Genomic DNA, 15,475 nt, shown 5'->3' with positions numbered 1-15,475 from the left:
GAGGTGCTGGGTAAGAACTGAGGAGCAGGGAGATAGGTGGTGCAGGGTCCGTTCTGCTCAGTCTTGAGAAAAGCCAAATTCATACTCACACACAACAGAAGTAATTTGCATGACAAGGATTACTGATGGGTCAACCAACTTGGTGGGTTCCCAAATGTTGGTAATGTCGGAAAGCTGATGTGTTTCAGGGACGTGTACCCTTCCTCATAGTGCTTATTAAATCTTGGGTAATGCGTTAGGCGTTTGCGCCCCCTGTGTGTTCTTTTTCTAAATTGTTTCAATTTGCGGTTTAAAAGCTAATCTACCACCTGAGATCATCTTTGAGATAATTTTACGCTGTAGAACAGTTGTTTCCAAACTGTGGCCCAGGGAAAGGATACGGCACTTTTCCTGTCCTTATCTGATCCTGGGGATACTATTCATCCTACTGATACGAGGCATTAAACCTCCCACTGAAACCAACAATGAGGCATAATACCTGCCACTGGCACCAGTGAGGAGGTACCATACCTCCCACTGTTCCCTAGAATGGAGCACTATTCCTTCCACTGACCCCAACGATGGGGCACTATTCCCCCCACTGACACCAATGATGTGGCACTATTGCCCCCACTGACACCGATGATGGGGCACTATTCCCCACACTGACCCCAACGATGGGGTGCTATTCCAACCACTGACACCAATAAAGGAGCACTATTCCTCCCACTGATATCAGTAATGGGGCGCTATTCCTCCCACTGATATCAATGATGTGGCACTATTGCCCACACTGACATCGATGATGGGCACTATTCCCCACACTGACCCCAACAATGGGGTGCTATTCCAACCACTGATACCAATAATGAGGTGCTATTCCTCCCATTGATACCAATAATGGGGCACTATTCCTCCCACCGATATCAACAATGGGGTGCTATTCATCCCAATGAAACCAATAATGGGGTGCTATTCCTCCCAATGAAACCAATAGTGGAGTGCTATTCCTCCCACTGATACCAATAATGGGGGACTATTCCTCCCACCGATACCAACAATGGGGTGCTATTCCTCCCAATGAAACCAATAATGGGGCGCTATTCCTCCCAATGAAACCAATAATGGGGCACTATTCCTCCCAATGAAACCAATAGTGGAGTGCTATTCCTCCCACTGATACCAATAAAGGGGTGCTATTCCCCCCATTGATACCAATAACGGGGTGCTATTCCTCCCATTGATACCAATAATGGGGCGCTATTCCTCCCACTGATACCAATAATGGGGTGCTATTCCTCCCACTGATACCAATAATGGGGTGCTATTCCTCCCACTGATACCAATAATGGGGCACTATTCCTCCCACTGATACCAATAATGGGGCACTATTCCTCCCACTGATACCAATAAAGGGCCACTATTCCTCCCACTGATACCAATGATGGGGCACTATTCCCCCCACTGATACCAATGATGGGGCACTATTCCCCCCACTGATACCAATGATGGGGCACTATTCCTCCCACTGATACCAATGATGGGACACTATTCTTCCCACTGATACCAATGATGGGGCACTATTCCTCCCACTGATACCAATAATGGGGCGCTATTCCTCCCACTGATACCAATAATGGGGCACTATTCCTCCCAATGAAACAAACTATGGGATACTATTCCTCTCATGTTTACAAATGGGCATTATTTAGTGTCACTGATGCCAGGACATTTTCTATTCCCACTGGTCCCAGTCTGGCTCCTTGAAGCCTGAAGGACCGTAAACTGACCCTTTATTTAGAACATTTGGAGACCCCCATGTAGTACATAAATCATTCTTATTCTACAACTGACTAATACTAGCTAATTACAAAATGGCCAGTTTACAGCTCACACTTTTTCTTCAAACTCACAGAGCACCTGCCACTTCCTTACAATAAATTGATGTTCTACAGGATAAACTCACAAATGCACCTGTTTTATCCATTTCCCCAAGATTGCATTATTGCCTGGGTAACAGATGTCTCTCTGTGACAACAAATGGATCATTCAGCGACTTACCTCTTCATATCTGTCAAACACGGCTCCCTCTTGCATGAAAGCAGGAACGGCCTTCTGCCAGTTAAATTCATACGGCTTGGCCATGTTTGGTTTCTAAAGGTCTGGAAGATAGAATACATACAAATCCATGGTCATCAGACTGGAATGGAAGCAAACACTGCATTTGTATTTCTTCAAAATAATTGACAGCAGATCTAAAAATAAAATACTTAAGCCGTGATCTGCTACAGTTCAGATGTCGGCTGAATTTTTAAGGGATCTTCTATTTCACCAATAAATGTGTCTTAGAACTGTATCACATTTCTCTTGACAGTGCAAGCCTTGCTCCAGACCATTAATTTGAAGTTTTGGGGACTTCTATCTGTGACTACGGTGAGTAGATTTTCTCTCAGTATTTGATATGATGCCCATACGAGAAATGGGCAAACTGGAGGTTGTTGGAAAACCAAACCATGAAACAATTGTCCCATTAAAGATCACTTTTCTCCTTTTTCGATGTGTTACACTGAAACAGTCTTTCCATCTACAGTGATGCAGTTTGACCCACTTAAAGTGAAGTCCCACCATGAGTGGTGGGAAAGTTTTCTGTGCATCTTTATGTAGAGCAGACCCCAAGCCGGGCTCGCTGTTTTGTCCCAGGTTCTATTCTGTATTGGGTGCACGACAGCCAGGAACACAAGTTTCCCAGTCTCTCAACACAATAACCAGGTAGTGAGTTTCTTTTTTAACCACTTCCCATCTGGCCCATGTATATAAATGTCCGGACGTGAACAGTGCAGGGGCAGGTGGCCGTTTATAAACGGCCTCCCCGCCCCCTGCTTGTGCGCGCTCCCTGGGAGCGCGCAGCACTGCGATCCGGTGCCCACTATGTCCTCCGGACACAGTGGAACACTGATCGTTGTATGGGATCTCTGTGTGAAATCCCGATCATGTGATCACTGATTGGCCAATCAGTGATCAAATGCAGAGTAGTAAGCAAGATGTCACTTCTGACATCATTGCTTATTACGTGTGAAATCTGTGAATGACCACAGAGATCACATGGTACAAGGCTATTCACAACAGCCTTGTACCATGTGACAAGCTGTGACCAATCACAGATAACACAGTATTTCTCAAGGGCTGCAGGAATGCAGCCAGAGAGGAGAAATTATTGTTTTTACAGCCTTTATGTGTATAAAAGCAATAAGTGTAAAAAAGAAAAAAAATCTTCATAACCCCCCACAAGTAGTACAGTGTCACTATGGTGACACTGTACTGCTAGGGTGACAGTATGTTAAAAAAAAACCTGATAATATAAAAATGTAAAAAAAAAGTTTGAAAAACTAATTTGGGTTATTTTTTTTTGCTAAAAAGATAACTGAATACATTTTTGCCAAGATGTATGAAGAAAGATTATTCATTTGCAAAATTTTATAAGAAAAACATTTTTTTTTCAAAATATTTGGACTTTTTCATTTATATAGAAAAAAAAAAGAATTCCAGTGGTGAATAAATACCAGCAAAATAAAGTTTTGTCTGTCTCAAAAAATGCTAAAAAATTCATATGGGTACAGTGTTGCATGACCGCGCAATTGTCATTTAAAGTGTGATAGCGCTGAAAGCTGAAAATTGGCCTGGACAGGAAGGGGGGAAAAGTGTCCGGACTGGAAGTGGTTCAATTTTAATGAGAGTTAAACTTGGTTGGAGTGCAGAGTGAGCCTTGGGATACTCCAAATTTAGTGAAAAGTACAACGGAGGACTCTCACTGGTTATAACTAGGCTCTTCAGGGTGGAACCCCTTATGACTAGTGGTAGATGGACATACAGCTCAGGGGACTCCAACTGTAGAAGAAGTCCAAAACCAGAAACTCTGGAACAGTCTCCCCAAGAATTAAACAGCAACAGTCACTAGGATCTCTCTCAGGCCTCTACTCACCGTATCCCTATGTACTTGGATGCCTCCTTCAAGTACCAACCGGACCCTATACCATGAGCCTCCAGACTAGCTCCTCAGTGGAATCCCTTCAAACTGATCTCAGCAGCTTTAGAGCGCCTCCTGAACTGGGACCTAGTTGCCCTCAAGTAGACTTCAACTAAACAACCCAGAAAGGCAGCCGTCCTCCAGGCTGGGTCTTCTCCAGGACAAGGATCCTGTTCTTCCAGACCCCATTCTATTTATACACACTTCAGCCTTCTACTGGTCATTCTTTCACCCAGGGATTGGCTGAGGCTGTATGAATATGCAGGTCCAGGGTCTGCATCTCCCAGCCGACTACATTCTCAAACTCACTAGAAAGCAGGGGATAGTAGTTGAGCCTGCAACCAGCAGAACCCAGAACAGCCAAAAGCAATCAAATTCTGTTCCACTTAGACAGGAGCCAAAAATGTAATTTCCCAAATCCTACCAGCATCCTCGCCAGGCAGAAGATAACAAAAAAAAACCCATCCTGTTTAGAAATGGTGGTAGTGGTTGTCACTAGAATAGGAATGTAAAGACAGCAATAAAATATTGTCAACAGTTCTGTTTCTTTCTATCTTTGTCTATATTGGGTAGGTTTCCCCACTGTCTCAGGGGTGTGGAAATGTTTGAAAAAAAAACGACTTGTCTAGGGACTAAATCGTTGTCCCAATCTACTTGTCCCGCATGACAATCTACTTGTCCAGATTAAAAATTATTTTTTTTTTTAACCAAAACCGTATTTAAATCAGGAGGTGATTTCAGGAATGTTTTAAAAACAAAAAGGGGTTTTAAGGAGACTTAAAAATGTAATAATTTTAACCTTGTGCTGTTTATCTCCCCCTCCCCTCCCTGCCTGTCTCCAGCACTGCACCCGGGAGGAGAGAGACCTTGCATTGTAATGAGCACCGATTGGCTGCTCATCAGGAAAGGGGAGTCTCTGGCTTATCCTTTATCTCTTTTGCTGCCAGAGCCGTTTTTGCGTTTTTTTGCGCACGTTTAAAAAATAATATTAGGCCTGAAGATTACACGAAACCCCCAAACATGATATATTTTCTGAAAGCAGAGACCCTAGAGAATAAAATAGTGGTAGTTCCAATTTATGTTGCATGATATTACCACAAAAGTTCAATAAAATATAGTTAATTTTAGGGCACAAAAAAATCAATAAATTACCTTTTTTTTTGGTAAAATATAAAAGACGAGGTTGCATCGAGTGAATAGATATCCAACTTGTCAAACCTTAAATTTGTGCGCGCTCGTGAAATGGCGACAAACTTCAGTACTCTATATTTTCTAAAGGTGACACTTTTAAAGCCCCTTATAGGTCATCAGTATAGTGTACAGCGGAGGTGTCATGCTAGAATTATTGCTCTCATTCTGGCGTGCGCGGCGATTATGTAACGTGTATCACAATCAATGTTTCCATGCATAGACGTCCCACCGTGTACTTTTACATTGTACATGCGTATATGTGGGGGGCAGAGGATGTTATGTGCTTTGGTGTAACTTTAATTTTTTTCAATTAAAACAAAAAAAGACTTTGTTGTTACTTAATATTTTTTTCATCACATAGGGGACAAAGTCCTCTGCGTGATAATTTTTGGTGACAGGTTCTCTTTATTGAGACATCCAAGTTTTAAAAGACCCTGCAAGTCTGCCCTGTGCTCCACTGATAGTAATGCAATGCAAATCGCACCGCATTACATTCTTTCCCGGTCTCCATGGCCAGGAAACTTTCAATGGGGACCCGGAAATCACATCATAACGTCACTTCCGGGTCAGGACAAGAAGGGGAGGGTAGGGGACATGTCCGTTCTCTCTCTCTTCTCTCCTCTAGCCGACGGCAGAGAGCCAGTCCCGGGCCTGCAGATGGGCAAGCAGAGCCCGGGAGACAGTAGGCAGAGGGTTCACATGGAGTGGGGGAGACTGGCACTGTGTGGAAGAAAAAAATATTTTATATACATTTTAAAACTATTCTTCCCAAATATATTGACCAATATTTGAAATACTACAATTTTAGCCGTATTCAATATATTTCAATAAATATATATATATATATATATATATATATATTTTGTATGTTGAGATAAATATTTTTAAAAATACATTTTCAAATATACTGTGTCTTTAAAAATACATTTAATCTACATTTTTGGAATGCGTGTATAAATATATGTAAAAATATATGTTAAAATTACTTTTTTTATATGTTAAAAAAACTGAAGAATATATGTGCAAAAATCTTTAACAAGCTCGTGCAGACTCCACCTCCGCAACATCGCCAAAATCCGCACGTTCCTAACCCCAGAAACCACTAAACAGCTCATCCACTCCCTCATCATATCACGACTCGACTACTGCAACTCCCTCCTCACTGGCCTGCCTCGCCGCTGGCTATCCCCGCTTCAGTCCATCCTGAATACGGCTGCCAGACTCATTCACCTTTCCAACCGCTCCATCTCCGCCACCCCCCTCTGCCAATCCCTCCCCTGGCCTCCACTCAGTGTCCTCCACCCCTCTCTGGCAATCCCTCCACTGGCCTCCACTCAGTGTCCTCCCCCCCCTCTGCCAATCCCTCCACTGGCTTCCGATTGCGCAACGGATCAAATTCAAAATCCTAACACTGACGTACAAAGCTGTCCACCATACTGCCCCGAACTACATCACTGACCTAATCTCCAAGTACCGCCCAACACGCACACTCCGCTCCTCACAAGACCTCCTTCTCTCTAGTTCCCTGGTCTCCTCCTCCCATGCCCGCCTCCAGGACTTCTCCAGGGTGTCACCCATCCTCTGGAACTCCCTGCCCCAACCCATCAGATTATCACCTACTCTCCTCTTCTTTAGGCGCACCCTGAAAACCCATCTCTTCAGGGAAGCCTACCCCACCCCCTGCTAACTTGCCGACCTCCTCCACTCTTCCTACCACTCCATCCCCCACAGCTATCTCCTCCTGTGCCACCATCCCCTCCCTCCTAGATTGTAAGCTCCAAGGAGCAGGGCCCTCAATCCCCTCATGTTTTGCATTGTATTGGTATTGTTCTGTCACATGTTCTGTCCCCCTTTGTAATGTACAGCGCTGAGCGAACTATCGGCGCTTTATAAATACTGTATAATAATAATATATTTTGTAATATATAAAAAACAGATTTCAACATACAGTATGTGTATGCGTATATGTACGGTATATATATATATGTGTGTGTGTATATGTATTGAAATATATTTTTAAATATATTGAATACGGCCAAAACAAAAGGAATAATGTTGGCTGGTTGTCTTTTTCTTAAAAACTCTACCCACTTAATGAACCCAAACATGAAGGTAAATAACATTTAATTAAACTGAAATGTAATTATTAATTAATGACTCCTTCCATTATCGCTCCTGTAGATATGGCACGGTTTCCAGTAAATGTGAGTGTCATTTTAGGCTACGGAGATGGATTACATAATGGATGTTCTGCTAACAAAAACCTGGTTTACGCCAACAACAAAAAGACACATTCCAGGCTAGCTAAGGTCACACAACTCAACAAACTTCATAAGTATGCCGGGGAAATTGTTAAAGGACATTTCTTACCAAAACTTTTTTTTTTTTTTCAAGTCTTGGGAATGGTATGGAATAGTTAGAACCTCAGTTTTTTTTGCTATTTATTTCTTTCTTCTTCCTGTTAGAGATTTCCCGCACCTTTCTGCCAATGGAGACAACTGCAAATATCTGTAAATCATTCCAGAGCAATGGGAATCAACTCTTAGACAGTTGTCACCAGAGCAGGTGTTGGGCGATTTCCCTAGCCTTCTGCTCCACTGACAACTATAAAATGTTGGGTTACCCATCGCCATCGTTGGGTTACCCATCCCCCTCTCCTATAGAAACAAAGAGCAATAAAAAGCTGACAGAGTTTCTAACTCATTCATAGAAAAAAAAGAAATCAGTTGCAAATAAAACAGCATTGACTGCATGCAATCCCCCAGCTAATATTTTATCTAGGCCAGGGGTCTTTAATTAAAATATACAAAGGTCTAGTTAGTCAAATGTTCTTCTAGTAAGGTCCAAATCTCATGCTTGCACTAAAACACATCACAGTCCTCCTCTACATCACAGTCCCCCTGTACATCACAACCCCCTATACACCACACTCCCCCTGTACATCACAACCCCCCTGTACATCACAGTCCCCCTGTACATCACAGTCCCCATGTACATCACAACCCCCTATACACCACAGTCCCCCTGTACATCACAACCCCCCTGTACATCACAGTCCCCCTGTACATCACAGTCCCCCTGTACATCACAACCCCCCTGTACATCACAGTCCCCCTGTACATCACAACCCCCCTGTACATCACAGTCCCCCTGTACATCACAGTCCCCCTGTACATCACAGTCCCCCTGTACATCACAGTCCCCCTGTACATCACAACCCCCCTGTACATCACAGTCCCCCTGTACATCACAACCCCCCTGTACATCACAGTCCCCCTGTACATCACAAACCCCCTGTACATCACAGTCCCCCTGTACATCACAACCCCCCTGTACATCACAGTCCCCCTGTACATCACGTCCCCATGTACATCACAACCCCCCTGTACATCACAGTCCCCCTGTACATCACAACCCCCCTGTACATCACAGTCCCCCTGTACATCACAACCCCCCTGTACATCACAGTCCCCCTGTACATCACAACCCCCCTGTACATCACAGTCCCCCTGTACATCACAACCCCCCTGTACATCACAGTCCCCCTGTACATCACAGTCCCCCTGTACATCACGTCCCCATGTACATCACAACCCCCCTGTACATCACAGTCCCCCTGTACATCACAGTCCCCCTGTACATCACAACCCCCCTGTACATCACAGTCCCCCTGTACATCACAGTCCCCCTGTACATCACAACCCCCCTGTACATCACAGTCCCCCCGTACATCACAGTCCCCCTGTACATCACAACCCCCCTGTACATCACAGTCCCCCTGTACATCACAGTCCCCCTGTACATCACAACCCCCCTGTACATCACAGTCCCACTGTACATCACGTCCCCATGTACATCACAACCCCCCTGTACATCACAGTCCCCCTGTACATCACAGTCCCCCTGTACATCACAACCCCCCTGTACATCACAACCCCCCTGTACATTTTGGCTATTCTTCTATCCATTCGAATGATAATTTTTCACTTTCTTCCATGTCTTTCAGGTTTTGGTTGCCATTTTAAAGCATTTGCCATCATTTTAGCTGAGCAGCCGATCATTTTCTGCACGTCTTTTATATGTTTTCCCCTCTCCAATCAACTTTTTAATCAAGGTACGCTGTTCTTCTGAACAATGTCTGGAACGACCCATTTTCCTCAGAATTTCAGAGAGAAATGCACTGTAACCAGCATGTCCAACATTTGCTGCCTTCCTTCCTTAAATAAGGGCAATAATTGCCACCTGTTTTTCAAAGAATGAATGAGCTCACTAATAGAACTCCACACTGCTATTATTTTGAACATGCCCCTTTCAATGAGTGATTCAATGACACAGAATCAGCAGCATGCATGTCATGACTGTTGGGTCTGTTGGATTTCTATGACTCTACTACACCTGCTAGGAAATTATTTGCCATGTAGAAATATCATTTCTACCAAAAACAGTGATTGATCCGGTTAGTGATGTCTGACTGCTATTATTTTGAACACAACTATATATATATGTGTGTGTGTGTGTGTGTGTAAAATAATATCTAATTTATGTAATGCTATATATATATTTTAATTAGTCTAACTACATTTATTCAATACATTTTAATTCTATTTTTTTCTTAATTTAGCTACGCATGTTAGATTGAGTGTCTGCAAGGCAGCGAAATTGTTAACACACAATGCTTTAATATGTATGTTTGGACACATCCTGCCAACAAGCCTGGCTTTCTTGAAAACTGCCTCTCTCATAAATCAAAGTAGAGCCTTTCTGATCATAAATCCAACCTTAATTAGTTTACATCCGTGGGCGGATGGAGAGATGCATTAGAGAAAAGTTCCCTTTAAACAGCTTCCTCGCATGACCTCCTGGCGTAGCTGAAAGTAAGAACATGATTTTCAATTTGCCCTTAATGTGCAAAACAGTTAATGATTTTGAGAATTCATTTACTTTACAATTATTATTCTTGTTGACAGAATTAAATTTGCACATTCACATTTATGTAAATTTTCTTCCACTCCTCTTTTGTTCAAGGCAGCACATTCATCACGCTAGGCATGCGCTATTTGATTTTTTTTTTTTTTGCATTTAATCCAGTCCAAATGTTCTACCGGATCTAAGATTCTTTGTTTCTTAAACGGTGACATGTGTTTCTGTGTTCTCATGATTCAATCAAATATTCAATGAAAGAAAAAAACTGTGAAGACGGTTGTAAATCTAATTTGATTGCCATTCAATCTATTTTTACCCTCCCATGTCTCTCAAAGCAGGACTGCAGCCAAATTATTTTTTTTAGTTCTGAATAGCGAGGGTAAGGGTTAGAACCTTGGGCAGGTTTTTGCAACCCTTTTGGTTGAGATTCAAGCAAGGAGAAAATTGTCAGGACCCAGATCTGAACATGCAACCTCTGTTGTGTCTGAGAGTATCTCATCTTGCCGATACACCTGAGATGCTGGACAGTTCCCTAGACAATTTCTTCAACAATATTGCCTTGGACCTTGTTTCTGGCAAACTTTGAACTCTTTGCTCCTCCCTCAAACTTCCAATTTAAGCCATGGCTTCGTACTTCCTGTTTGCCAGATTATTGTGCTCTCCCCAGCCAATATCTTGCTCTTGTTACTCCTGTTGCTGTCCATATCTTCAGTAACACTTGTTTATGACCTTTTGGCTTGTTCCTTGACTGTGCTTCTGTTTGATCCCTACCTGCAACTACTCATTACCGACCTTTGGCTTGTTCCTTGACTATGCATCTGCTTGATCCCAACCTGCAACTACTCATTATTGTCCTTTGGCTTGTTCCTTGACTATGCTTCTGCTTGATCCCAACCTGCAATTACTCATTACCGAACTTTGGCTTGTTCCTTGACTATGCTTCTGCTTGATCCCAACCTGCAACTACTCATTACCGACCTTTGGCTTGTTCCTTGACTATGCTTCTGCTTGATCCCAACCTGCAACTACTCATTACCAACCTTTGGCTTGTTCCTTGACTATGCATCTGCTTGATCCCAACCTGCAACTACTCATTACCGACCTTTGGCTTGTTCACTGACTATGCTTCTGCTTGATCCCAACCTGCAACTACTCATTACCGACCTTTGGCTTGTTCACTGACTATGCTTCTGCTTGATCCCAACCTGCAACTACTCATTACCGACCTTTGGCTTGTTCCTTGACTATGCATCTACTTGATCCCAACCTGCAACTACTCATTATTGTCCTTTGGCTTGTTCCGTGACTATGCTTCTGCTTGATCCCAACCTGCAACTACTCTTTACCGACCTTTGGCTTGTTCCTTGACTACGCTTCTGCTTGATCCCAACCTGCAACTACTCTTTACCGACCTTTGGCATGTTCCTTGACTATGCTTCTGCTTGATCCCAACCTGCAACTACTCTTTACCGACCTTTGGCTTGTTCCTTGACTACGCTTCTGCTTGATCCCAACCTGCAACTACTCTTTACCGACCTTTGGCTTGTTCTTTGACTATGCTTCTGCTTGATCCCAACCTGCAACTACTCTTTACTGACCTTTGGCTTGTTCCTTGACTATGCTTCTGCTTGATCCCAACCTGCAACTACTCTTTACTGACCTTTGGCTTGTTCCTTGACTATGCTTCTGCTTGATCCCAACCTGCAACTACTCATTATTGTCCTTTGGCTTGTTCCTTGACTACGCTTCTGCTTGATCCCAACCTGCAACTACTCATTACCGACCTTTGGCTTGTTCAGTGACTATGCTTCTGCTTGATCCCAACCTGCAACTACTCATTACCGACTTTGGCTTGTTCCTTGACTATGCATCTGCTTGATCCCAACCTGCAACTACTCATTACCGACCTTTGGCTTGTTTACTGACTATGCTTCTGCTTGATCCCAACCTGCTATATATGCTACTGGATGCTAGCTTGTTCATCTCCTGGTGAGGCGATCCTGAGGACCGCAACCTGGTACTAATATGCAGCAAAATCCATCTCCACCACCAGGAGCAATAGTGAACAGGTGCTTAGACATTGTTCCTCGAGTGAGTCCATGTCATCAGCAAGGGTAACCTACTTGTGTACTTATCCTGTTGGTCAATGGGGGTCTGCACATGTAGCCCATTGATACTCCAGAAAAAGAAGAAGGGAATGGCTCATTATAAAATCCAGCTTTTCATTTACTGATTCTATGATTAAGTTCCCATGAGGAATGGAATGCATTAGTGGCCTGTGTATCAGGTGGACTTTTGGTGCAACACTTTTGCTTCAATAAATGAAGAGCTGGATTTTGTGGTGAGCGGTTCGCCTCTTCCTTTTCTGGATTATCAGTGTGCTACATGTCGGGCATTCGTGGTGTGCTCCTATTCATGTGAAATAGACGAGTTAAAGCGGAACTTCATTCGAAATTCTTCTGGGACCTGTCACGTGTCCCGGAAGACTATGGGGAAGACAACTTCTGATTGCCTAGGCTATCAAAGCGGAAGTGGGTACTTGTCAAATTTGGGTATCCCCTGCTCCCCGGAGGTGCCAATCCTTAATTGGGAGTGGGGGAAAAGATCCTAAAACTGAACTTCCCCTTTTGGATGGAGCACCACTTTAAGCAGCGGAACGGCCCAATAAATGTGATAGGAGCGAGTTTTTGACGAAGCCATAAAGCAAACCATCGCAACTATGGCATGTGAACACCCCTGTCCACTGCTTTTGCAGCCTCAGGAGAGACTGTTGGGGGAAACTAAAAACACAGCTCAACCAAAGGGTTTCAACACCCACCTCAGCCACAAACCTCTAAACAAGTCCATAGTTGATCAAAAAGTTCAATATTCACGGTGCTTATCAGCTCCTCTTGTGCAACCTACGTTCAATATTTGTTCCATTGGGAATAGGAAGAAATGTAAAAGCGGTTCTTAGGATGCTGGTCAATATTATATTGTTACAGCCACTGTTTCATTTGCATTTCCTAAAAAAAATCTAAAACTGTACTAAATGATATATTTGTATTTGACCTCAAATAGTCATTATTTGTGAACAGTGGCATAAAGCTTATGAGTAGGGAGTCTGTTGAGGCTAGCAATCCCATTAGTAGGGAGTCTGTTGCGGCTAGCAATTCCATCAGTAGGGAGTCTGTTGAGGCTAGCAATTCTATCAGTAAGGAGTCTGTTGAGGCTAGAAATTCCATCCGTAAGGAGTCTGTTGAGGCTGGAAATTTCATCAGTAGGGAGTCTTTTGAGGCTAGCAATTCCATCAGTAGGGAGTCTGTTGAAGCTAGCAATTCCATCAGTAGGAAGTCTGTTGAGGCTAGAAATTCCATCAGTAGGGAGTCTGTTGAGACTAGCAAGTCCATCAGAAGAGGGTCTGTTGAGGCTAGATATTCCAACAGTAGGGAGTCTGTTGGGGCTAGCAATTCCATCACTTGTGCGTCTGTTGAGGCTAGTAATTCCATTAGTAGGGAGTCTGAGGCTAGCAATTCTATCAGTAGAGGGTCTGTTGAGACTAGCAAGTCCATTAGTAGAGAGTCTGTTGAGGCTAGCAATTCCATCAGTAGGAAGGCTGTTGAGTCTAGTAATTCCATCAGTAGAGGGTCTGTTGAGGCTAGCAATTCTATCAGTAGGGAGTCTGTTGAGGCTAGCAATTCCATCAATAGGCAGTCTGTTGAGGCTAGCAATTCCATCAGTAGGGAGTCTGTTGAGGCTAGCAATTCCATCAATAGGGAGTCTGTTGAGGCTAGCAATTCCATCAATAGGGAGTCTGTTGAGGCTAGCAATTCCATCAATAGGGAGTCTGTTGAGGCTAGCAATTTCATCAGTAGAGGGTCTGTTGAGGCTAGCAATTTCATCAGTAGAAGGTCTGTTGAGGTTAGCAATTCTATCAGTAGGGAGTCTGTTGAGGCTAGAAATTGCATCAGTAGGGAGTCTTTTGAGGCTAGCAATTCCATCAGTAGGGAGTCTGTTGAGACTAGCAAATCAATCAGTAGGGAGTCTGTTGAGGCTAGCAATTCCATCAGTAGGGTGTCTGTTGAGACTAGCAAGTCCATCAGTAGAGGGTCTGTTGAGGCTAGCAATTCCATCAGTAGAGGGTCTGTTGAGGCTAGCAATTCCATCAGTAGAGGGTCTGTTGAGGCTAGCAATTCAATCAGTAGGGAGTCTGTTTAAGCTAGTAATAACAGCAAACTTCTGTTTAAAGGAAATGTGGGTGCTGCCATTGCTGATCTCCCTTTCTGACAATGCTAGTTGTTTGGTTGTCATACTGACCAAAAAGCTTCAATACTCTCTGAAGTACAACAGATAGGACCCAAAACATCGGATAAGTCAGATAAACTGATGAAATAAGAAAATATTCTCTTTAAACTTAAAAGCAATAACAAGTGGTTGTCATTTCTGCTATGACAACAAAAAATGGCAGCCATCAGTTCTTGCCATCTCTACTTGCAAACCGCTTTCACTATCTCTTGATCGAACATAATTTTACTGCCTATTCCCATAGCAACCTTGGCATTTTTGCCCAAAAGCCTCAAAGAAGATTGCTTTATGTAACCCTGAAACACGATGGCAATTGACTGTACATTAAATGTTTGTACTTCACCTGATCGTCCAATGATCCATTCCTTTGGCATTTTGGATCTGTTGTACAAGGTTTTATCCAAGGCCCCCTAATGTTTGGCTGGTACTTATGGCCTAAGAAACTCCCTATTACTCACACTTACACAACAAGTCTAAAATACCAAACATAAATATTTCTGACTTGGCATCTTGACCTGGGGCAACTCTATAGATCAAGAATTCTGACTTCATTCTAAATTCCTAATCTGCATGCTTGTTCTGGATCAGCGACTCCAAAATCACTGATGCCAGGAACAGCCAGAAAACTAGTAGTTGTGGAAAGAGGTCAATAAAGATACTACTCATTTTTATGTCCTCATGTGAACATGCATCCTCACATTGATTACACACAACTCAGTAATGCCAAGCCTTTACTTCATCTAGATTGGCCTTTGTAAACCTTTTCTTTACCCCAGAGTAAACTTTCAAACATTTTCAGGTCTTGGGGAAACCTTGCTAAAACTAGCTCCGTTGGCTGTCTGTGAAAAATGCTCCTAACGTTGGTAGTCAGTGGGGAGAATGCTCCTTATATTGGTGATCATCATTGGGAAGAATATCCCTTACATTGGTGGCCAGTGAGAGAAACGCGCCTTACGTTGGTGATCAGTGGGAAGAATACTCCTTACATTGGTGGTCAGTGGGAAGAATATCCCTTACATCGGTGATCAGTGGGAAGAATGCTCCTTACGTTGGTGATCAGTGGGAAGAATACTC

At 43.2% G+C, this 15,475-nt stretch overlaps 1 protein-coding gene across 3 annotated transcripts in view; it reads right to left on the bottom strand.

The window, feature by feature from the left end:
* Positions 1 to 15,475, bottom strand: part of PLCB4 (phospholipase C beta 4) — a 569,741-nt gene that overhangs the window by 226,353 nt on the left and 327,913 nt on the right. For all 3 annotated transcript variants that reach the window (XM_089687591.1, XM_089687592.1, XM_089687593.1), the window contains exon 5: positions 2,041 to 2,141. In XM_089687591.1, coding sequence (XP_089543717.1) covers positions 2,041 to 2,124 — 84 coding nt within the window. In that variant the 5' untranslated portion in view covers positions 2,125 to 2,141. The remainder of the gene's footprint in view (positions 1 to 2,040; positions 2,142 to 15,475) is intronic.

Source organism: Staurois parvus, unplaced genomic scaffold (genome assembly GCF_062004578.1).
Source record: "Staurois parvus isolate SC_StPar_1 unplaced genomic scaffold, SC_StPar_1.0 ptg000431l, whole genome shotgun sequence".
Lineage (NCBI taxonomy): Eukaryota > Metazoa > Chordata > Amphibia > Anura > Ranidae > Staurois > Staurois parvus.
The sequence above is the reverse complement of the archived record's forward strand: the minus strand, read 5'-3'. Positions and strand labels throughout refer to the sequence as shown.